The 25613-nt window shown below is 48.4% G+C and overlaps 1 protein-coding gene across 1 annotated transcript in view; it reads left to right on the top strand.

Moving 5' to 3' along the window:
* Positions 1-25613, top strand: part of LOC145360646 (nuclear receptor ROR-alpha A) — a 159178-nt gene that overhangs the window by 113197 nt on the left and 20368 nt on the right. The window contains exons 3-6 of the mRNA XM_080215994.1: positions 10546-10687; positions 16722-17108; positions 24855-24976; positions 25065-25197. Coding sequence (XP_080072120.1) covers positions 10546-10687; positions 16722-17108; positions 24855-24976; positions 25065-25197 — 784 coding nt within the window. The remainder of the gene's footprint in view (positions 1-10545; positions 10688-16721; positions 17109-24854; positions 24977-25064; positions 25198-25613) is intronic.

The following is a 25613-nucleotide window of genomic DNA, read 5'->3' on the forward strand; positions in this document are numbered from 1 at the left end:
TTAAGACGTGGGTTGATGGGTTTTTGATAAGAGAGGGGATTAAGGGTTATGGGGAGAAAGCGGGAAAGTGGAACTGATCCACTTCAGATCAGCCATGATCTTATTGAATGGCGGGGCAGGCTCGAAGGGCTAGATGGCCTACTCCTGCTCCTATTTCTTATGTTCTTATTTCTTATGAAATGAAATCAAAAGTTGCTGCCAATGCATTGTGGCCTCTTAAGGGTTTGTTTAAAATAAAATTAATGCATTCAAGGTTCTGCAACTGAAAAGTGGGGCTAATCTTTCCTCTCTCTGGTTCTGCTGTCTTGGGGATCAAAGGTTATGGGGAAAAGGCTGGAGAGTGGGGTTGAGAAACTTATCAGCCATAGATGAGGGGGTTAGCTTATGAAGAGAGATTGAATAGACTGGGTCTGTACTTGTTGGCGTTTAGAAGGATGAGGGGGGATCTTGCAGAGACATATAAGATAATGAAGGGGATGGATACGGTAGAGGTAGAGAAATTCTTCCCGCTTAGAAAGGATAGCAGGACTAGAGGGCACAGCCTCAAGATAAGCAGGGGGCAGTTTAGATCGGAGTTGAGGAGGAACTTCTTCACTCAAAGGGTGGTGAATCTCTGGAATTCTCTGCCCGTTGAAGTGGTGGAGGCTGCCTCGCTGAATATATTTAAGTCACGGGTAGATAGGTTTCTGATAGACAGGGGAGAAAGCGGGAAAGTGGAACTGATCCACTTCAGATCAGCCATGATCTTATTGAATGGCGGGGCAGGCTCGAAGGGCTAGATGGCCGACTCCTGCTCCTATTTCTTATGTTCTTACGATTGAATGGCGAAGCAGACTCAATGGGCCGATGGTCTTACGTACTGTTCTAGATCTTTCCGGACAGAGAACACGTGGCTTCTTTTTGACATTGTTTCTCCAAAATCTTTGTTGATGTTTGGGTTCTATTACTGGATGTTACTCAGCAACCGCACCCCACCCCTCCCCCGTCACTCGCTTTGGCGCAACGATGAGTTTTAACTTCTTAAGTCTTTCTGAATATCTGCAGTGCAGGCCAATGATTTTTCTCTTGCTCCTCTGGGTTTCTGTAATTCTGTTTTGGGTGTTTGCAGTGTGGATCAACCACTTTGTCGCCAGTTTCCTTTGTGGTATTATAAAGAATAGGCTTACTTACAGACCACAGCGATATGTGCAAACATGAGCTTTATTGGAAAGATGTTTATCTACATCGCACGATCGGTCTTTTAAAGTTTATTTGTTAGCCGGCTTATGTCAACACTGCAATGAAGTTACTGTGAAAATCCCCTAGTCGCCACGCTCCAGCGCCTGTTCGGGTACACTGAGGGAGAATTTAGCACGGCCAATGCATCTAACCAGCACGTCTTTCGGACTGTGAGAGGGAACCGGAGCACCCGGCACGGTAGCACAGTGGGTTAGCACTGCTGCCCCACAGCTCCAGGGTCCTGGGTTCGATTCCCGGCTCGGGGGTCACTGTCTGTGCGGAGTTTGCACATTCTCCTCGTGTCTGCGTGGGTTTCCTCCGGGTGCCCCAGTTTCCTCCCACAGTCCAAAGATGTGCGAGTTAGGTTGATTGGCTAAGAAATTGCCCCTTAGTGTCCAGGGATGTGTAGGTTAGAGGGATTAGTGGGTAAATATGTAGGGATATGGGGGTAGGGCCTGGGTGGGATTGTGTTCGGTGCAGACTCGATGGGCCGAAGGGCCCCCTTCTGCACTGTAGGGATTCTATGATTCACCCAGAGGAAACCCACCCAGGCACGGGGAGAATGCGCGAACTCCACACTGAAAGTCACTCAAGCCGGGAATTAAACCCGGGGACCCTGGCACTGTGAGGCAACAGCGCGAGCCAGCACTGTGCCAGCGTGCCGTGTTAGTGGTACCACTACAGATAAGCTAAAGAGAGACAAACTGACATTCACGCGGCCCTATTCACCACCTCGGGACATCCCAGGTTGCTTTGCAACGAATGAAGTCCTTTGGACGTAAACCAGCCATTCAGCAACATGGCAGTCAATTTACACACAGCAAGATCCCACACGCAGCAATGCAAAAATTACCAGATCATCTGATGCTTGGCGACTTGGCGGGTGAGAGGCGGGGGGGTAAATATTGTCCTGAGCACCAGGGAGAATTCCCCAGATAGCTGAAAATAGTGCCACCCCTGACAATGCTGCACCCCACCCCCCAGCGCTGTACTGGACAGTCAGTTCGTGTGCAGGTCTGTGGGGGTGGCGCCCAGATCTACGATCGGAGTGGCCGTGCTAACGAGTGACACAAAACGAGCGAAAAGTAAATTGGAAAAGGATGTTAGCAAGAACCGCAAAATAATCATGAAACCTGGTGGCGGAGATAAAGTCAGGCAGGATGATACAATGTTGGGTGGGAGGGTGAGCTGTGTGGAGGATGCAGAGATGCTTCACAATGATTTGGACAGGCTGAGTGTGTGGGCATGTGTGTGGCAGGTGCAGTGTAATGTGGATAAATGTGAGGTTCCCCTCTTTGGTTTCAATAACAGGAAGACTGATTATTACTCAACTGGGTATAAATTGAGAGAGGCGGATACTCAACAAAGCTTGGTGTTCTCATGGATCAGTCACTGAAAGTAAGCGCGTGGGTACAGCAGGCAGTAAAGAAGGCAAATGGTGTGTTGGCCTTCATAGCAAGAGGATTTGAACGTAGAGTACTGTGTGCAGTTTTGGGCGCCGTACCTGCGCAAGGATATTTTGGCCCTGGAGGGAGTGCAGAGGAGGTTTACTAGGCTGATACCGGAGTTGAGGGGGTTGAGCTATAAGGAGAGGCTGAATAAACTAGGCTTGTACTCGTTAGAGTTTAGAAGAATGAGGGGAGATCTCATTGAGACGTATAAGATGATGAATGGGATGGATAGGATAGAGGTGGAGAGACTCTTCCCGCTCAGAAAAGACAGCAGGACTAGGGGGCACAGCCTCAAGATAAAGGGGAGGCGGTTTAGAACGGAGTTGAGGAGGAACTTCTTCACTCAAAGGGTGGTGAATCTCTGGAATTCTCTGCCCGTTGAAGTGGTGGAGGCTGCCTCGCTAAATATTTTTAAGAAGCGGGTTGATGGGTTTTTGATAAGAGAGGGGATTAAGGGTTATGGGGAGAGGGCGGGAAAGTGGAACTGAGCCACGACAGATCAGCCATGATCTAATTGAATGGCGGGGCAGGCTCGAAGGGCTAGATGGCCTACTCCTGCTCCTATTTCTTATGTTCTTATGTTCTTATGTTTTAATGCAATTGTATAGGGCGTTGGTGAGGCCATATTTGGAGTATTGTGGGCAGTTTTGGGGTCCTTATCTGAGGAAGGATGTCCTTGCTGTAGAGGGAGCACAGCGAAGGTTTACCAGGCTAATTCCTGGGATGGCAGGTCTGTCTTATGAGGAGAGACCAAGTTGGTGAGGATTATATTCACTGGAGTTTGGGAGAGGGGATCTCATAGAAACTTATAAAATTCTAACAGGGTTTGACAGGGTAGATTCAGGAAGAATATTCCCAGTGGTCGGAGGGGAGTCCAGAACTAGGGATCATAAGGGGTAAACCTTTTAGAACTGAGATGAGGAGAAAATTTCTTCACCCAGAGAATGGTGAATGTGTGGAATCCACTCCCACAGAAAGTAGTTGAGGTCAAATCATTGTCTGATTTCAAGAAGAAATTTGATATGGGGCTAAAGGGATATGGGGGATAAGTGGGGGGATCAGGATATCGAATTTGATGATCAGCCATGGTCAAAATGGACGGCAGAGCAGGTTTGGAGGGCTGAATGGCCTCTTCCCCCTGCTTCTAGTTTCTGTTTCTACAGTAGGTGGAAGTGCTACTGATCAGAGAGGCAGGCCAGCCTGGGAGTGAATGAAGCTTTTGTGTTCTTTTTACTCCTGGGAGGAAGGATGCACAGTGTCCTGAGGTGTTGTATCAACACCGGGATTTAAAAGAAGCAGAAGGATTTAGTGAGGCGTGTTGCTGAAGATGAGTAGAGTTGATTAACCACTCCGCAATACTCAGAGTAAACAGGCGGCACGGTGGCACAGTGGGTTAGCACTGCTGCTTTATAGCTCCAGGGTCCTGGGTTCGATTCCTGGCTCCGGTCACTGTCTGTGTGGGGTTTGCACATTCTCCTCGTGTCTGCGTGGGTTTCCTCCAGTTTCCTCCCACAGTCCAAAGATGTGCGGGTTAGGTTGATTGGCCGTGCTAAAATTGCCCCTTAGTGTCCTGAGATGTGTAGGTTAGAGGGATTAGTGGGTAAAATATGTAGGGATATAGAACATTACAGCGCAGTACAGGCCCTCGATGTCGCGCCGACCAGTGGAACCAATCGAATGACCCTCTAACCTCAACTATTCCAATGTTATCCATATGCCTATCCAATGACCATTTGAACGCCCTTAAAGTTGGCGAGTCCACAACTGCTGCAGGCAGGGCATTCCACGCCCTTACTACCCTCTGAGTAAAGAACCTACCTCTGACATCCATCCTATAATTACCACCCGTATAATTACCATGCCCTTGCTACCCTCTGAGTAAAGGATATGGGGGTAGGGCCTGGGTGGGATTGTGGTCAGTACAGACTCGATGGGCCGAATGGCCTCTTTCTCTACTGTAGGGATTCTATGATAAACCAGGCCGCTTGTCGTGGGCTATTTTCCTGCAAACGCACAAGCAGTACGGTGTAGAAACAGTTTGGCAACCGCCAGCTCATTTACTCCTCATTAAACAGCCAACGACTCACTAATTCAAACATACAAGCCTATTGGGGCGGGTCTGTGCGATAATTCACTCTATGGATGGGATTTTCCAGCCATACTCGCCCCAAAACTGGAAAATCCTGCCCTAGGTCAACAGACCATGGTCCGTGTCCCGCTCGCTACAGTTCCCATGGCGGATGGGATGGGAAAATTTCCCCCTTAGTGTCAACGCTAGTATTATCAATCTACCAAATTCCAACTTGAACCCACCCTTTTTTTGTGTAGTTGAGAGCTGGTGCCCAGACTATTGGCTCAGATGGCCAATGCTCAGTTTTCTGTATGCTGATTGGTTATCTCTGGAATTAATGTCAACTGATCCCACTGACCCCTTTCCAAAGCCTCGTTGTTCAGTCCGGTTAGTTGGCACATACTTGGTTCCTGACCTTTCACCAGAGCTGGCAAAGGGTCATCAAGACTTTGGCTCTATTCTCTCCCCTTAGATACTGTCTGACCTGCTGAGATTTTCCCTGTTTCTGCTTTGGATTCCAACATCGTAATTTGCTTTCATCACAGAGTTCCTGATATTCCATTCGCCTGATGGAGGCCATAGAATCGTAGAACCCCTACAGTGCAGAAAGAGGCCCTTCAGCCCATCGAGTCTGGACTGTCTCCAATCCCACCCAGGCCCTACCCTCATATCCCTACCTATTTTACCCACTAATCACTCTAACCTAAGCATCTAAGGAGCAATTTTGGCATGGCCAATCAACCTAACCCACACATCTTTGGGAGGAAACCGGAGCACCCGGAGGAAACCCACGCAGACACGAGGAGAATGTGCAACAGTGTACTCATTTATTTAAGTTTCAGTTTATTTATTCGTGTCACAAGTAGACTTACGTTAACACCGCAATGAAGTTACTGTGAAAAATCCTCTAGTCGCCACACTCCGGCTCCTGTTTAGGGACACGGAGGGAGAATTTAGCACGGCCAATGTATCTGACTCGCATGTCTTTCGGAGGAAACCGGGGCACCCAGAGGAAACCCACGCCGACATGAGGAGACTCCGCACAGTGACCCGAGCCGGGAATCGAACCCGTGTCCCTGGCGCTGTGAGGCAGCTGTGCTAAACATTGTACCACCGTGCCTCCTTTCTCACAGCAGGAACATTGCTGTGCTGCCTGTCCATTCGACTGATTGTAGCTAACAGCCAGCAGGTCACATTCCCTCACATCGCCCTTAACCTGGGAATTGGCTCGGAGGAGTGTGGTCATGTTTATTCAGGAGCGGGAGTGAGAGCAGGCAGCCATGTAGTGTCATCTCTTGAGTCCGGTGTCAAGGACCTGGCTACAGTTCCGCAAAACTGTTCAATGATCAGGACCCGAGTGGCCAAAATCAGTCAGTGACTCCCTCTTCCATTGCCATCTCCTGCCCACTGCGCCACACTGCTCCAAACCCCAGTCAATATGACAGGCTCATGCCGAACATTTGGATTCTCCGCTCCCCCCCTCGCACACAGCACTTGGGAACCCGGTTATCAACTGGCTCATCTTTAAGATAAAGTGATAGCAAAGAAAGACTCAACAATCATACCCTGAGTTGGGCGCACAGATGATTTTGATTTGACTTGATTTATTATTGTCACATGTACTAACACACAGTGAAAAGTATTGTTTCTTGAGTGCTATACGGACAAAACATACCATTCATAGAGAAGGAAATGAGAGAGTGCAGAATGTAGTGTCACAGTCATAGCTAGGGTGTGGAGAAAGATCAATTTAAGTCCATTCAGAAGTCTGACAGCAGCAGGGAAGAAGCTGTTCTTGAGTTGGTGGTACGGGACCTCAGACTTCTGTATCCTTTTTCCATGAAGAAGGTTGAAGAGAGAATGTTCGGGGTGCGTGGGGGGTCCTTAATTATGCTGGCTGCTTTTCTGAGGCAGCGGGAAGTGTAGACAGAGTCAATGGATGGGTTTGCGCGATGGATTGGGCTACATTCACCACCCTTTGTAGTTCCTTGCAGCCTTGGGCAGAGCAGGAATGGAAATGATGACTGAAGTGGATGTACCATTACGTAGTAATGATACAGGGAACGCTGGCAATTACAGTGAAAGCCCGATTTTATGCGAATTTGGATATAAAGCAACAGGAATCTGATTATTGTCATCAGGAATTTTCACTGCGACCTCTTGGTGCTTGTCGTCAGGATACAAAAGAGCGAGGGAGCGCAGCGTGTCTCAAATTCACACTGTCAGCACCAACAACAAAAAAATCTACTCTCCTGAAGGCAGCATTTCATCCTGGGGAGTTTGACCACCGCAAATTCTGCTGACCTCTATCAAATTTAGCCACTCATTTAGAAAGCTAGAATAGAAATTCAGGGACTGCGAACAACCGGCCATTATTCGTTTCTATATACATAAGAACATAAGAAATAGGAGCAGGAGTAGGCCATCCAGCCCTTCGAGCCTGCCCCGCCATTCAATAAGATCATGGATGACACCAAAATTGGTGGAAAGGCAAATTGTGCGGAGGATGTGGAGAGTCTGCAGAAGGATCTAGATAGGCTGGGCAAATGGGCCAGGAAATGGCAAATGGAATTTAATGTTGGCAAGTGCGAGGTGGTCTACTTTGGTAGGAATAATGGTAGGAAGGATTATTACTTAAGTGGAGAAAAACTGCAGCAGGCGACGGTGCAGAGGGACCTCGGGGTCCTTGTGCATGAGTCGCAAAAACCCAGCTTGCAGGTGCAGCAGGTGGTCAGGAAGGCGAATGGGATGCTGGCCTTCATAGCGAGGGGGATTGAATATAAAAGTAGGGAGGTCTTGCTGTGGCTGTATAGGGCATTGGTGAGGCCGCAGCTGGAGTACTGTGTGCAGTTTTGGGCGCCGTACTTACGCAAGGATATTTTGGCCTTGGAGGGAGTGCAGAGGAGGTTTACTAGGCTGATGCCGGAGTTGAGGGGGTTGAGCTATGAGGAGAGGCTGAATAGATTAGGCTTGTACTCGTTAGAGTTTAGAAGAATGAGGGGAGATCTCATTGAGACATATAAGATGATGAATGGGATGGATAGGATAGAGGTGGAGAGACTCTTCCCGCTCAGAAAGGATAGTAGGACTAGGGGGCACAGCCTCAAGATAAAGGGGGGGCGGTTTAGAACAGAGTTGAGGAGGAACTTCTTCACTCAAAGGGTGGTGAATCTCTGGAATTCTCTGCCCGTTGAAGTGGTGGAGGCTACCTTGCTGAATATTTTTAAGACGCGGGTTGATGGGTTTTTGATAAGAGAGGGGATTAAGGGTTATGGGGAGAGGGCGGGAATGTGGAACTGAGCCACGACAGATCAGCCATGATCTTATTGAATGGCGGGGCAGGCTCGAAGGGCTGGATGGCCTACTCCTGCTCCTATTTCTTATGTTCTTATGTTCTTATGAAGTGGATCAGTTCCACTTTCCCGCTTTCTCCCCGTAACCCTTAATTCCCTTGTCTATCAGAAACCTATCTACCCGTGACTTAAATATATTGAGCGAGGCAGCCTCCACCACTTCAACGGGCAGAGAATTCCAGAGATTCACCACCCTTTGAGTGAAGAAGTTCCTCCTCAACTCCGATCTAAACTGCAGCCCCCCCCCCCTTATCTTGAGGCTGTGCCCTATAGTCCTGCTATCCTTTCTAAGTGGGAAGAATCTCTCTACCTCTACCCTATCCATCCCCTTCATTATCTTATACGTCTCTATAAGATCCCCCCTCATCCTTCTAAACTCCAACGAGTACAGACCCAGTCTTCAATCTCTCTTCATAGTCCAACCCCCTCATCTCCGGCATCAACCTAGTGAACCTCCTCTGCACTTCCTCCAAGGCCAATATATCCTTCCGCAAGTGCGGTGACCAAAACTGCACACAGTACTCCAGCTGCGGCCTCACCAGTGCCCTGTACAGTTGCAGCAAGACCTCCCTACTTGACCCTACTCTATACAATGGGTATAGGGTCTACCCTATCCAGACTGACCCTGCCCTATACAATGTCAGGTAGGGTCAGTCTACATAAGGAAGGAGGCTGAGGGACTTGAGGTTATTTTCGTTAGAAAGAAGGAGGTTACGAGGTGACCTAATTGAGGCAAACAAGATGATCAGAGGGTTAGATAGGGTGGACAGTGAGAGCCTTTTTCCGCGGATGGTGATGGCTAACACAAAGGGACATAGCTTTAAATTGAGGGGTGGTAATTATAGGACGGATGTCAGGGGTAGGTTCTTTACTCAGAGGGTCGTAAGGACGTGGAATGCCCTGCTGCAGCAGTTGTGGACTCGCCAACTTTAAGGACGTTCAAATGGTCAGTGGATAGGCATATGGATAACATTGGAATAGTTTAGGTTAGAGGGTCATTAGATTGGTTCCACTGGTCGGCGCAACATCGAGGGCCGAAGGGCCTGTCCTGCGCTGTAATGTTCTATGTTTCCCAGTGGAACAGTCTGTTTCCCAGTCATTAAGCTGTCCCCACTCCCCTCCCAGGTGATGCCAGACCTGTTTCCACATTACCTGAGCTTTTCCTTCCCCACTTTCCCAGACCGTGAGTGCATTCCACATCAATCCCCCACCCCCCTCTGCCTGTCAACGCCAACAAGGTTTAATATTCGCTCGATTTTAATAATCCTGATGTAGCGCGACCCCGCTTTTCTTCGTGATAACATTTTAGGGACCCCAACCATCGCGTTATAATGGGGCCACAGATGTATTTGAAATTCCCCCAGGAAGTGTGACAGTAAATGTAACTAAACATGGGGAAAATCGTCTTTGCTTACTGAGTGAGAAGGTCTACTTTAAGAAGTCCACCTTCTTCAAGTGTGAAGAACTAATTTTAGATACAAATCGCGCTCACGGTTGAGTGGGTTACTGCTTTGGAGACCTGAGTGTCCTTTCCCCCATCCCTGGCTGTTCCTGTCCTGGATCTTCGGGTAAACGTTCTCCAAGGTGGCCTTCACGACACACGACAGCGCAGAGTTGCTGAGAAGAGACTGATAGCCAAGTTCCGCACACGTGAGGACGGTCTCAACAGGGATCTTGGGTTCAGGTCGCACTATCTGTAACCCCCGTGACTTGCCTGGGTTTGCAAAATCTCACTCACTGTGCTGTCTGGAGACAATACACATCTCTTTAACCTGTGATCAGTTCTCCTTCTACTCACATTGTTAGCCACTTTAAGACTTGAACAGCAGGTTAGGTGTAAAGATTCGCATTCTCATCAGTAATCTGTAAACTGTCTGTGCTTGATACGCTCTGTCTGAGGCCAGAACTCTCCATTCACCTGACGAAGAGGGAAACCTCGAAAGCTAGTGAGTTTACTATCAAATAAATCGGTTGGACTTAAACCTGGTGTTGTCAGACTTAGAACATAGAACATAGAACATTACAGCGCAGAACAGGCCCTTCGGCCCACGATGTTGCGCCGACCAGTTACAAAAAACAATGACCCACTAGCCTATAGCAATCCCTTTTCGTCTATAAACCTATCCACGGATCTCTTAAACGCCCCCAACTAGGCGCATTTACAACTGCAGCAGGCAGGGCATTCCAATCCCTCACCACCCTCTGGGTAAAGAACCTACCCCTGACATCCGTCCTGTAGCTACCCCCCCTTAATTTAAAGCCATGCCTCAGACTTCTTACTGTGTTTACCCCAGTCCAACGCCGGCATCCCCACATCATGCCCCTGTACTCGGCAGTGTACATTGTCTTCACAAAGTTGAGAAACTTTGGCTCAGTTTGTTCAGTGGAGAAGTTTGAAGCCAGGTCTTGGAGTGACGCTGTGTCTGACGTGTACGTTTTGTTTGTCCCGAAGGGGTTCTTCAGGAGGAGTCAGCAGAGCAACGCCACGTACTCATGCCCTCGGCAAAAGAACTGCCTGATCGACCGGACGAGCAGGAATCGGTGCCAGCACTGCCGGTTACAGAAGTGTTTGACAGTGGGAATGTCACGGGATGGTAAGCTGTCTGCGGTTACTGTGTGTTTCCATGGTGTATTCTGATCGTGTTTTATATACGTGAGCTATATTAGTTGCTTAAACACAGGGGCTATATTCCCTATTTGCCATTATATGCCATGGCGGCACGGTGGCACAGTGATTAACACTGCTGCCTCAAAGGAGCCGGGTTCGATTCTGGCTTCAGGTCTGTGCGGAATCTGCACATTCTCCCTGTGTCTGCGTGGGTTTCCTCCAGGTCCCACTCCAGAGATGTGTAGGTTAGGGGGATTGGCCGTGCTAAATTGCCCCTTAGTGTCCAAGGATGTGCAGGTTAGGTGGATTGGCCATGCTAAATTGCCCCTTAGTGTCCAAGGATGTGCAGGTTAGGTGGATTGGCCATGCTAAATTGCCCCTTAGTGTCCAAGGATGTGCAGGTTAGGTGGATTGGCCATGCTAAATTGCCCCTTAGTGTCCAAAGATGTGCGGGTTAGGTGGATTGGCCATGCTAAATTGCCCCTTAGTGTCCAAAGATGTGTAGGTCAGGTGGATTGGCCATGCTAAATTGCCCCTTAGTGTCCAAAGATGTGTAGGTTAGGTGGATTGGCCATGCTAAATTGCCCCTTAGTGTCCAAAGATGTGTAGGTTAGGTGGATTGGCCATGCTAAATTGTCCCTTAGTGTCCAAAGATGTGTAGGTTAGGTGGATTGGCCATGCTAAATTGCCCCTTAGTGTCCAAAGATGTGTAGGTTAGATGGATTGGCCATGCTAAATTGTCCCTTAGTGTCCAAAGATGTGTAGGTTAGGTGGATTGGCCATGCTAAATTGCCCCTTAGTGTCCAAAGATGTGTAGGTTAGGTGGATTGGCCATGCTAAATTGTCCCTTAGTGTCCAAAGATGTGTAGGTTAGGTGGATTGGCCATGCTAAATTGTCCCTTAGTGTCCAAAGATGTGTAGGTTAGGTGGATTGGCCATGCTAAATTGCCCCTTAGTGTCCAAAGATGTGTAGGTTAGGTGGATTGGCCATGCTAAATTGCCCCTTAGTGTCCAAAGATGTGTAGGTTAGGTGGATTGGCCATGCTAAATTGTCCCTTAGTGTCCAAGGATGTGTAGGTTAGGTGGATTGGCCATGCTAAATTGTCCCTTAGTGTCCAAAGATGTGTAGGTTAGGTGGATTGGCCATGCTAAATTGCCCCTTACTGTCAGGTGGTATAAACGGACGGGGTTATGGGGATGGGACTTGGTTTGCTTGTGATCGGTGTGGATGTGATGTGCCAATTGGCCTTGATCTGCACTGTAGGGATTCTATGAGAACAATAAACCGGTGAGCGAGGCTAAGTGGACACACGCGTTACAACATTGCCAAGTGTTGCTTTTATTCTGAAATAGTTTGAGCAAAACTACCGAACAAAAAAATGTCGGGAAATTTCCATCTGGAGAACAGCTGGAGGGAGGAGAAAGAACAGAGGAGGAGAATATTAGTCCTGAACTCAATCAATATGCGTGAGTTAGGTGTAGGTGGCAGGGGCCCAGGTTCAATTCCGGCTTTCGGTGACTGTGTGGAGTTTGTACATTCTCCCCGTGTGTGCGTGGGTTCCTTCCTGATCCTCCGATTTCCTCCCACACTCCACAGATGTGCAGATTAGGTGGATTGGCCCTGCTAAATTGCCTCTTATTGTCCCAAGATGTGTGGGTTAGTTAGATTAGCCATGGTAAATTGCCCCTTAGTGTCCAGGGATCTGTAGGTTCGTAGAACCGTACAGTGCGGAAAGAGGCCCTTCAGCCCATCGAGTCTGCACCGAACACAGTCCCACCCAGGCCCTACCCCCATATCCCTACATATTATACCCACTAATCCCTCTAACCTACACATCCCTAGACACTAAGGGGCAATTTCTTAGCACGGCCAATCAACCTAACCCACACATCTTTGGACTGTGGGAGGAAACCGGAGCACCCAGAGGAAACCCACGCAGACACGAGGAGAATGTGCAAACTCCTCACAGACAGTGACCCGAGCCGGGAATCGAACCCAGGACCCTGGAGCTGGGAAGCAGCAGTGCTAACCCACTGTGCCACCCATAGGTAGATTAGCTATGATAAATTTTCCCTCAGTATAAAACGATGTGCAGGTTAGGGGGATTAGCTATGGTAAATGCATGGGGTCAGGGAGATAGGCCTGGGTGGGCTGTGCTTTTGGAGAGATGGTGCAGATCCAATGGGCTGAATGGCCTCGTTCCGCACTGTAGGGATTTTTTGGTGATATAAAAAGATATTGAAATAGTTGGAATATTGTTAAAAATGTAACTCCATGCACAGGATCGTTTAAACATTACTGGTAAAAATATTTTTTTAATCATTTTTTTCCTTCAAGCGAGTATTTAGGAATAAGTAATGCTTGTGTGTTGCATTTTAAAACAAAGTAACTTTAACAAGTTATAGTGTACAGTTACTGAAAGATATGTTGTATATTGACACACTGATTTATTGTATGTTGACATTGAAATTTAGACTGTATATTGTCTAATGTTGCAGATATTGGCAATATCTATTAAAGCTTCGCAAACAACTCTCTGGGATGGTCTCCTTCACAATTAGCTCCTGAATGAGGCAGTGAGGCTTATTCAGTTGTGATGGCTCTCTCTCGGTATCAGAAATTGTGCCCATTCCTCTAAACTGGGAGGAGAGCATTGTACTGACTGGTCAGTGGGTTACAGATCGCACAGTGGTTAGCACTGCTGCCTCACAGCGCCAGGGACCCAGGTTCGATTCCAGCCTCGGGTCACTGTCTGTGTGGAGTTTGTACATTTCCCCCATGTCTGTGTAGGTTATTTCTGGGTGCTCCCAGAAGAATTCCTACTGTACAGAAGGAGGCCATTCAGCCCATCGAGCCTGCACCGACCACAACCCCTTCCAGGCCATATTCCCTTAACCCCATGCATTTACCCTAGCTAGCTCCCCTTACACTAAGGGGCAATTTAGCACGGCCAATCAGCCTAACCCACACATCTTTGGACTGTGGGAGAAAACCGGAGCACCTGGAGGAAACCCACGCAGATATGGGGAGAATGTGCAGACTCCGCACAGAGAGTGATCCAGAGGCAGAATTGAGCCCAGGTCCCCGGCGCTGTGAGGCACACGCGCCAACTACTTTTCTCCCACACTCCAAAGATGTGCGGGTTAGATTGATTGGCAGTTCTCAACTGCCCCTCAGTGTCCCAGGGCGTAGTTTAAGGGATTAGCAGAATAAATATGTGGGGTTTACATCAATGGGGATGAAATAAGGGTCGAGACCTTCATGTTTCTAGGTGTCCAGATCACCAACAACCTGACTTGGTCCCTCCACGCTAGTTAAGGAAGTCCACCAACGCTTCAGGAAATTCAGCGTGTCTAACTCTCTCCAACCTTATGTCATTAGCAGATTTGACACTTGACTTGAAGGGGCATTTAGCCCCACAGTCACAGGTGTACAAGGAGTATAGTAAGGGTACATTAATATGAAGCTCACTGACTCCAACAATTAACCTGACTACACTTCCTCACATCCTAATCATATTCTCCCAGCTTCTCTTTCCCCACTGCGTCAGTTCCGAAATTGATGTCTCCCAGTCAGTGTCTGTTGTTTTAATAATTGTGTGGGCGCTTAGGATGGCAGGCTCCATCCCTCTGTGACAAAGAGAAGACTGGTTTCCTGTGCCAAGCAATCAAAAACCATTATTCAATTAGTTTCATATTGATTCTGAAACCTCGCGACGCAATCATATTAAAACCTCAACCATTATCACTCACTGTCTCCCGACAGGAGAGATCTTTCCTTGCACTCTGAATCGAAGTCAAAAATCGAGAGATGTAGATCGGAATAATCTTGGACGTGTTAACTTTGTACGTCGTTGAAACCACTGGCTGGTTTTAACCCTGCAAAGGCATCCTTGCTCCCAGACAAATAGTCAGATAGTTTCATTTTCTCCAAGAAGGCTACGTTGATGTTTTTTTCTCCACCTGAGTGGGATCTGGATCCCATGGGGGCACCCAGTTCCGAGATTCCTTTATCCTCGAACCTTCATCCAGCCAGCTAAACTGTCCTGCTGGCCTTCATAGCGAGGGGGATTGAATATAAAAGTAGGGAGGTCTTGCTGCAACTGTATAGGGCACTGGTGAGGCCGCAGCTGGAGTACTGTGTGCAGTTTTGGTCGCCGCACTTGCGCAAGGATATTTTGGCCTTGGAAGGAGTGCAGAGGAGGTTTACGAGGCTGATACCAGAGTTGAGGGGGTTGAGCTATGAGGAGAGGCTGAACAAACTAGGCTTGTACTCGTTAGAGTTTAGAAGAATGAGGGGAGATCTCATTGAGATTTATAAGATGATGAATGGGATGGATAGGATAGAGGTGGAGAGACTCTTCCTGCTCAGAAAGGACAGTAGGACTAGGGGGCACAGCCTCAAGATAAGGGGGGGGGCGGTTTAGAACAGAGTTGAGGAGGAACTTCTTCACTCAAAGGGTGGTGAATCTCTGGAATTCTCTGCCCGTTGAAGTGGTGGAGGCTGCCTCGCTGAATATATTTAAGACGCGGGTAGATAGGTTTTCGATAGGCAAGAGGATTAAGGGTTATGGGGAGAGGGCGGGAAAGTGGAACTGAGCCACGACAGATCAGCCATGATCTTATTGAATGGTGGGGCAGGCTCGAAGGGCTGGATGGCCGACTCCTGCTCCTATTTCTTATGTTCTTATGTCCTGAAAACGCTGACCAACTGGGTTGCAAATACCACAAGTGTGTTCCACGGCCTGACAAGTCTCCATGTTCAATTTAGCCGTGGGCCCCCTTGACTCATTGTGCACTGAATTACAAATTTGATTGCACGCGATCATTAATGTTTGTGAACAAAATCTTGGGGGTCATTTTTTTAACACAGCTGGGACGGGAGGCTCAAGAGGCACCCAATGCGCGGGTTCCACCCCAATGGCATCTCTGGTTGACATTCTTCAATATATACTCCCTGATTGAGCAGGCAACATTACATTAATCAGGGAGCTCATACTCCAAGAGACCCATCTCTTGTTGAGGTCATTCCAAATACCCTTAAAGCCTTGAAATTCGTTGTTATATCTTTAAAAGGATTGTATGTGTGTTTTAAGAGCCGACCACATGATTTGATGGTGATATCGTTAGGGTGTGAGAACAGGCTGCTGTTTTGTTTTCAGTTTGCACTGCAGTGAGCAGCTCTTCATTAAATCAGTTGTGTGTTACTTTGAATCCGCGTGTGCAGAGCACAGCTTTTCTTTTCGTTTCATTGCCACAATCCCAGACATAGTTGGGAGATTGCGATAATATCAGGTGAGATGCTTTTGCAAATTGTTGTCGAGAGGCTTTGTGTCAAATCCCTGCTTGGGAAAGCATTGAACAATACAGCACAAACAGGCCCTTCGGCCCACAAGTTGCGCTGATCATATCCATACCTACCAGGCCATAGATCTATCTGTAATCCCCAATCCCATTAAATCCCATGTACTCATACAGAAATCTTTTAAAAGACCCCAGCGAGTTCGCCTCTACCACCACCGATTCCACTCACTCACCACCCTCTGAGTGAAAAACGTACCCCTAACATCTAATCTGTACTTGCCCCCCAGCACCTTAAACCTGTGTCCTCTCGTAGCGACCATTTCAGCCCTGGGAAATAGCCTCCGAGAATCCACCCTATCTACACCTCTCGACGTCTTATAAACCTCTATCAGGTCACCTCTCAACCTTCGTCTCTCCAGGGAGATGAGTCCCAGCTCCCTCAACCTATCCTCATAAGGCATGCCTCCCAATCCAGGCAACACCCTTGTAAATCTCCTCTGCACCCTCTCAAATAGCTTCCACATGTAGTGCGGCGACCAGAACTGCGCACAGTACTCCATCTCCCTCCCCTGAACCCACCACTGTTGATATTCCCAAGTTCTTATTAACCTTGTAAGAAGTCTCGGCGGATGTTTTTGGGGTTAGCTGCATTCTTAAGGCGGAACGTGTTAGTCACTCGGAGGTGTGTGTGTGTGTGTGCGTGTTCTGTCTTGCAGCCGTGAAGTTTGGCAGGATGTCCAAGAAGCAGAGAGACAGTCTGTATGCCGAGGTACAAAAGCATCGCCTGCAACAGCAGCAGCGAGACCACCAGCAGCAGCCCGGAGAAGCAGAGCCTCTCACCCCCACTTACAACGGCCTCACGGAACTGAACAACGATCTCAGCAACCTGTACATGGACGGGCACACACCGGACGTGGGAAAGGCCGACTCAGGAATGAGCAACTTCTACTTGGACATTCAACCGTCCCCAGACCAGTCCGGACTCGACATCAATGGTATCAAACAGGAGCCGATTTGTGAATACGCAGCAGTCCCAGATTTCTTCCCCTACTGCTCCTTTACCAGTGGCGAAAGCTCTCCCACCGTCTCAATGACAGAACTAGGTAAGGGCGCACCTCTGAAGGCAAGGACAACCCCCAGGCTTGGGGGCTTGAGAAACAAAAGTGAAGCGAAGATCTGAAATAAAAACACGGGTGGCGGGTACAGTCAGGGGTATTGAGTTCACGAATTCTCCTACCCACAGGTGGCTGGTCTCACCCGTGTCAGTGGGTGGAAGAGTTCAGTCTTGGGAGATGGATCTGAATCCATTCTGTGTTTTTAAGCTTCTAGAATCACAGAACCCTACAGCGCAGAAAGAGGCCCTTCGGCCCATCGAGTCTGCACCGAGTGCAATCCCACCCAGGCCCTACCCCCATATCCCACCCACCAATCCCTCCAACCTACGCATCCCTGGACTCTAAGGGGCAATTTCTTAGCACGGCCAATTGACCTAACCCTACACGTCTTTGGACTGTGGGAGTAAGCCCATGTAGACACGAGGGGAATGTGCAAACTCCACGCAGAACAGTGACCCGAGCCGGGAATCGAACCCAGGACCCTGGAGCTGTGAAGCAGCAGTGCTAACCCACTGTGCTACCGTGCCGCCCACTTCCCTCCTGGTTATAGATAATGTAGGGGATTTTTCACAGTAACTTCATTGCAGTGTTAACGTAAGCCTTACTTGTGACGAATAAATAAACGTTAATGTTCCTACACACTGCTGGACTACACCGGAATCGTAGAGGGTGGGACAGGACACGCCAAGGTCTGTTGACATTGGGTGGGGATTTCTCATCTTGGGGCGTGTGTGGCCGGAACGTCCCGCCCCCAGGGTCTGTTCCAAGAAGGAATGTCATGTCAAACAACCATGTTCTAAGATGGATGTTGTCAACTTTTTAGAAAGGTCTTAGATTAGAGACAAGATTCATTCCCTTGCGCTTGTTTTCAGCCTAAGGTGGTTTGTGTAATCCCATGGTTTCTGTCAGAACCTGCTGATTGTCAACCTTGCCACGCTGGAGAAAGAGGCCATTCAGCCCATCATGTCTGCACCAGCTTTCCGAATTAGCTTGTCCCCTCTTGCCATTCATAAGAACGTAAGAAATAGGAGCAGGAGTCGGCCATCCGGCCCTTCGAGCCTGCCCCGCCATTCAATAAGATCATGGCTGATCTGTCGTGGCTCAGTTCCACTTTCCCGCCCTCTCCCCATAACCCTTAATCCCCTCGCTTATCAAAAACCCATCAACCCGCGTCTTAAAAATATTTAGCGAGGCAGCCTCCACCACTTCAACAGGCAGAGAATTCCAGAGATTCACCACCCTTTGAGTGAAGAAGTTCCTCCTCAACTCTGTTCTAAACCGCCCCCCCTTTATCTTGAGGCTGTGCCCCCTAGTCCTACTGTCTTTTTTGAGCGGGAAGAGTCTTTCCACCTCTATCCTATCCATCCCATTCATCATCTTATACGTCTCAATGAGATCTCCCCTCATTCTTCTAAACTCTAACGAGTACAAGCCTAGTTTATTCAGCCTCTCCTCATAGCTCAACCCCCTCAACTCCAGTATCAGCCTAGTAAACTTCCTCTGCACTCCCTCCAAGGCCAAAATATCTTTGCGCAGGTGCGGCGCCCAAAACTGCACACAGTACTCCAGCTGCGGCCTCACCAATGCCCTATACAGCTGCAGCAAGACCTCCCTACTTTCATATTCAATCTAGCGGGAAGAATCTCTCTAATTCTACCCTATCCATCCCCTTCATTGTCTTATATGTCTCTATAAGGTCCCCCCTCAGCCTTGTAAACTCCAACGAGTACAGACCCAATCTACTCAATCTCTCCTCATAAACTAACCCCCTCATCTCCGGTATCAGCCTGGTGAACCTTCTCTGTACTCCCTCCAAGGCCAATATATCCTTTCGCAAATAAGGGGACCAAAACTGCACACAGTACTCCAGCTGCGGCCTCACCAGTGCCCTGTACAGTTGCAGCAAGACCTCCCTGCTTTTATATTCTATCCCCCTCGCTATAAAGGCCAACATTCCCTTTGCCTTCTTGATCACCTGCTGCACCTGCAGACTGGGTTTTTGCGATTCATGCACAAGGACCCCCAGATCCCTCTGCACCGTAGCACGTTGTAATTTTTCACCATTTAAATAAAGATTCCATTTTACTCTTATTTCTTCCAAAGTGGATAAGCTCACATTTGCCAACGTTATACTCCATCTGCCAGATCCTCGCCCACTCACGCAGCCTACCAAATCTCTCTGCAGGCTTTCCGCGCCCTCCACGCTTTCCCACTCATCTTCATGTCACCAGCAAACTTTGTTCCCCTCCACTCAGTCCCTTCCTCCAGACTCTCCTGCCTTCATCCCATTAACTCCACAACCTTCTTCAACTAAAAAGCCTTTTATCACAGAATCCCTACAGTGCAGAGGGAGGCCACTCAGCCCATAGAGTGTGCACCGACCACAATCCCACCCTATCCCCATAACGCCCTCGTGTTTAACCCATTCATCCCTCTAACATACACACCTTGTGACACTAAGGGTCAACTTAGCATGGCCAATCCCCCCCCTAACTACACCACCTTGGAAACATCTTTCAAAGGATTGAACCTTCCACAAGCTCAGACAGCACATTGCAGACCCCAACCACTCGCTGTGTGAAAATCATCGTGTCTCACATTGCTCTTGCAAGTTAAAATACGTAATGATTTATACAGGATCCGCGATAGCCAACTGCAGACATTTTTCAGGGAGTCATAGTCTCCAGTTAAGAGATGTACCGTTGACATAAAAACAAACAATCAGACCAAAATGTGGTGACTTCAAAGGTAAGTGAGATTACTTCAGTTCCAAGTTTCAATTTAGACTTCCTGCATTGTTCCTGTGTCGCAATATTTTCACCAGCTAACTTCAGATAGATTATTTCGCTGAATTTAGCATGGTGCAGACATTGGTTAAGGATGGTTTTGGCAATTAGACTTAACCCAAGCTGTATTTCTTTTTTTAAATTCTTCCTTCTCACTATACGGATTCCACAGGCATAGAAAAACCATGGAAAATTGCAGCTCAGAAACAGGTCTTTTGGCCCTCCTTGTCTGCGCTGAACCATTTTTAGCCTAGTCCCACTGACCTGCACTTGGACCCTATCCCTCCACACCCCTCTCATCCGTGAATCCGTCCAAGTTTTTCTTAAAAGTGACCCCGCATTTATCCGGCAGCTCATTCCACACTCCCACCACTCTCTGCATGAAGAAGCCCCCCTCTAATATTCCCTTTAAACTTTTCTCCTTTCACTCTTAACCCATGCCGTCTGTTTTTTTTTCTCTCCTAGCCTCAGTGGCACCATTTAAAATTCTTAATTTAGTTCATAGTGTCTGGGGTGGCACAGTAGGTGGAGATGCCGGCGTTGGTCTGGGGTAAGCACAGTAAGAAATCTCACAATGCCAGGTTCAAGTCCAACAGGTCTATTTGGCAACACGAGTTTTCAGAGTCTCAGAGCTGGGACTCTGAAAGGCAGAGCTGCCAAATAAAGTTGTAGGACGTTAGCCGAGTGCTGTGAGACTTCTCAGTGTGGCACAGAGGTGAGCACTGCTGCCTCACGGTGCCAGGAACGCAGGTTCAATTCCCGCCTCGGGTCACTGTCTGTGCGGAGTCTGCACATTCTCCCCGTGTCTGCGTGGGTTTCCTCCGGGTGCTCCGGTTTCCTCCCACACACCAAAGATGTGCGGATTAGGTTGATTCACTATGCTAAGTTGACCCTTCGTGTCAGGGAGATTAGGAGGGTAAATATGTGGGGTTACGGGGATAGGGCCTGAGTGGGATTGTGGTTGGTATAAGCTTGATGGGCCAAATGGCCTCCTTCTGCACTGTAGATTCTATGAAGTCACAAATGGGCATACATTAACACTGCAATGAAGCTACTGTGAAAATCCCCTCGTTGCCACACTCCGGTGCCTGTTTGAGTAACATTGAGGGAGAATTTATTCCCATTCGTAATTGTCCTCGAGAAACTGGTGGGGAACCACCTTCTCGAACGGGTTTTAAAATTGTTTCAGAGGGTAATTAATGGTCAGCAACATTGCCGAGGGTTAAGCAGTCACGTGGAGTTCAGACTGGGTACTTTGTACCAGCCGATTTCCGTGCTCAGTGATGGTTCTCCGATGACATCAGTCAGCGCGAGAGTAATTTTTCTATTCTAGATTTATTTAATGAACTGAACCCTCCAGTTGCTGTGGTGAGATTCGAACTCACGTCTCGGAATCATTTGTCCATTAGCCTCTGGATTACTCGTCCGGTAATCCCAAATGTGAGTCCGTCCTCACCCTATGGCACACAGCCTCCTGCCGATTGGCTCAGCTGTCCACTGGGATGATCCATCGGGTCCTCTTTGGTCACATGGCCCTCGGGAAATATCCCCCCTCCTTTCAAGGACCACTCTGCTGCACCTTCTTTCACACTTTCCGCCATTACAACACTTCATCCTCACACACAGGGACATGTTGAACTGGGTACATTTGCACAGGCTCCTGTTATAGAAGTGTGTCGCATTGGCTTCTCTTAGAATGGCCTGTGACATCCTGCCCCATGCTACACTCTCCCATTTACCCCTCTGACATGTCTTCCTGTTACACGGATCTCTGTCACACTGGTGGGTGGGAACTAGAGGCAGACATTTCTGCTCCCATTTTTGATAGATCCCATTTTGGTTTGGAATGGTGGTGGGGTTCGAATCACACAGGAGTGCAATATGAATGCAGAGGGGCCACTGAGTGCTAAGTTCAAACAGATCTCATTTTGGTCGTTCAAAGACCTTAACCCACAATGTGGGAATCACAGATTGATGGAGTAAACATAAACACCCACAACTGGTTAAGTTTAACAAGGCTATTCAAGGATTAGGGTTACGAACGTAAAATTGTTTTTATAAGAGATTAACCACTTGAGGAGATTTTAAAGTTTTAGTGCTCTCAAGAATGAGAGTTTTTTTTTCACCAGCGGGTCTGTATAATGAGAACCAAATTAGACTTTTAGGGTATTTTTCATCTCTACATGGCTCCTGAGGTCTACCTTGCGGATAATGCAAAATGAGTTGTAATGGAGGATGTGAAGGTCCAGGGAGGAGGGGGTGTGAGGGATGAGAGCTAGAGGACCTAAAGTCTGCCAAAACAACTGAGACCATATCCCAGAGGAGAGAGGCAGGCCTTCTAACCAGCCTGTCTTGGTACTCAAACAGCGCCCCTCCCCATTGTTGTGTTCTCTTGGCACCTCCTTCAGGGGCTGACTGGACGGAATTAATAGCACACTTCTCACCTCCAGAAACCGTGTGGTGCATCCAGTGATTCAGGCAAATTTCGAGTCCATCACCAAAACCCATCCCCTCCCAGTAACTCTTACAGTCGCCCAATAATAGGGCTCTATTTCACTGACCCAACCCCATTGGCCCTGGTACGCTGCCTCTTTCACAGGGCAATATCGCTGAGCTGAAACTTCAATATATTTGAATTTTTAACTCCAATGAAGATTTGAAGGAAGGGAAAGTACTGAGATCTGGAGAGGCAGTGGCGTAGTTGTATTGTCACTGGGCTAGTGTTCCTGAGTAGTGTTCCTGGCGTCCCAGGTTTGAATCCCACCATGGCAAATGCTGAAATTTGAATTTTAAAGCACATACGGAAATAAAAGTCAAACCATTGCTGGTTGCCGTGAAAATCCATCTGGTTTACTAATGCCCTTGAGGGAAAGGAAATCTTCCATCCTTACTTGGTCTGGTCTATCTGTGAATCCAGAGCCACAGCAATGTGGTTGAGTCCCTGCGCAAGCTATTAATGTTGGGCAGTAAATGCTGGCCAGCCAGCGATGCCTCTGTCCCACAAAAGAATGAAAAAGAGATTTGGAGAGAGAAGATCTGTTTTTGGTTGTCACAAGACTACAGTGTGAGTGGGGACTAGCACAGAGATGCTTGGCTGAATGGCCTTATTCCGTTCCCTAAATACGCTTGCCTCATGCTGGCACAGTGGGTAAGCACTGCTGCCTCACAGCGCCAGGGACCCGGGTTCAATTCTGGCCTTGGGTCACTGACTGTGTGGAGTCTGCACATTCTCCCCGTGTCTGCATGGGTTTCCTCCAGGTGCTCCAGTTTCCTCCCACAGTCCAAAGATGTGCGGGTTAGATGGATTGGCCATGGCAAATTGCCATTTATTTAATTTGATTTGATTTATTATTGTCACATTTATTGGTACACAATGAGAAGTATTGTTTCTTGCGCGCTATACAGACAAAGCATACCATTCATAGAGAAGGAAAGGAGAGTGTGCTGAATGTAGTGTTACAATCATAGCGAGGGTGTAGAGAAAGATCAGCTTAGTGCGAGGTAGGTCCATTCAAAAGTCTGATGGCAGCAGGGAAGGCAGAGAGTGGGGGGTCAATGGGTGCTATTCGGATTGGCGGTTGGTGACTAGTGGAGTGCCCCAGGGGTCGGTGCTGGGGTCTCAGCTATTTACCATTTATATAGATGATCTGGAGGAGGGAACCGAGTGTATGGTGTCGAAATTTGCTGATGACACCAAGATTGGTGGAACGGCAAATTGTGCGGAGGGTGTGGAGAGTCTGCAGAAGGATCTAGATAGGCTGGGCGAATGGGCCAGGAAATGGTAAATGGAATTTAATGTTGGCAAGTGTGAGGTGGTCCACTTTGGTAGGAATAATGGTAGGAAGGACTATTACTTACGTGGCGAAAAACTGCAGCGTGCGACGGTGCAGAGGGACCTCGGGGTCCTAGAGATTCCGGAGTTGAGGGGGTTGAACAATGAGGAGAGGCTGGATAAACTAGGCTTGTACTCGTTAGAGTTTAGAAGAATGAGGGGAGATCTCATTGAGACGTATAAGATGATGAATGGGATGGATAGGATAGAGGTGGAGAGACTCTTCCCGCTCAGAAAGGACAGTAGGACTAGGGGGCACAGCCTCAAGATAAAGGGGGGGCGGTTTAGAACGGAGTTGAGGAGGAACTTCTTCACTCAAAGGGTGGTGAATCTCTGGAATTCTCTGCCCGTTGAAGTGGTGGAGGCTGCCTCGCTAAATATATTTAAGACGCGGGTTGATGGGTTTTTGATAAGAGAGGGGATTAAGGGTTATGGGGAGAGGGCGGGAATGTGGAACTGAGCCACGACAGATCAGCCATGATCTTATTGAATGGCGGGGCAGGCTCGAGGGGTTAGATGGCCTACTCCTGCTCCTATTTCTTATGTTCTTATATGATGTAAGAAGCTGTTCTTGAGTCGGTTGGTGCGTGACCTCAGACTTTTGTATCTTTTTTCCTGATGGAAGAAGTGCCAAAATGTGTGCAGGTTAGCTGGATTTGCCATGGTGGGTTAGCCCTTTGAGCCCCGAGATGTGTAGTTTAGATGGATTGTCCAGAGTAGATTGCCCCAAGATGCGTGGTTGAGGTGGATTGGCCATGGTAAATGTACAGGATTACAGGAATAGGGTGGAGGAGAGGAGCTGGGTGGGGATGCTGTTTTGGAGAGCCAGTACAGACTGGACGGGCTGAGTGGCCACCTCCTGCACTGTAGAGATTCTATCTGTGCACCACAGCAACACTGGGGTATGTGTTTAACTGTCGCGTTACCAGTTGGAACTTATGTGCCATCTCCTAGTTGAAGATTGCCGCTGGGTGATCAGTTACACACCCTACACAGATCACTCCCTGCCTTCCCAGGCTCTGATTAAATTTGCTTCGCCTGTTTCGTCCTGTGACCATTGGTCAGTGTTTCAGACGTCCCATAAATTGCTGAATATTTTTTTCCCCCCCCCGACAGAGCACCTTGCACAGAACATTTCCAAGTCCCACATTGAGACCTGCCAGTACCTGCGAGAGGAACTGCAGCAGATAACATGGCAAGCTTACGTACAGGAGGAAGTGGAGATTTACCAGAATAAGGTAGGGGGAGTAATAATTCCGGATCTAACAGTGAGTACCACAAGCGTCACTGGCTGTACGCTCACACGATTGTTCCTTTTTTGTGTAGCCCAGAGAGGTGATGTGGCAGCTGTGCGCTATCAAAATAACCGAAGCCATTCAATACGTGGTGGAGTTTGCGAAACGGATTGACGGATTCATGGAACTGTGTCAAAATGATCAGATTGTACTTTTGAAAGCAGGTAACCAACCGTTGCCCGTTTCCTCCCTGGTTTTGGACAGATTTCACAGGTTGGAACAAAGGTGGGGGTGGCACAGTGGTTCGAACTGCTGCCCCGCAGCTCCAGGGACCCGGATTCAGTTCCCGGTTCGGGTCACTCTCTGCGCAGAGTCTGCACGTTCTCCCCGTGCCTGTGTGGGTTTCCTCCGGGCGCTCCGGTTTCCTCCGAAGGGGTTAGGTGGATTGGCCATGCTACATTAATGTCCCGGGATGCCTAGGTTAGATGGATTCGCAGGATAAATACGTGGGGTTACGGGGATAGGAATTGTTGTGGGTACAGACTCAATGGGCCGAATGGTCTCCTTCTGCACTGTCAGGATTCTATGATTCTGTCTGCGATCTTGAAAAGTAGGAAAGTCTTGGTTGGGGTAGACATAG

This window comes from Carcharhinus amblyrhynchos, chromosome 32 (genome assembly GCF_965287045.1).
Source record: "Carcharhinus amblyrhynchos chromosome 32, sCarAmb.v2.hapA, whole genome shotgun sequence".
In the NCBI taxonomy this organism is placed as follows: Eukaryota; Metazoa; Chordata; class Chondrichthyes; order Carcharhiniformes; family Carcharhinidae; genus Carcharhinus; species Carcharhinus amblyrhynchos.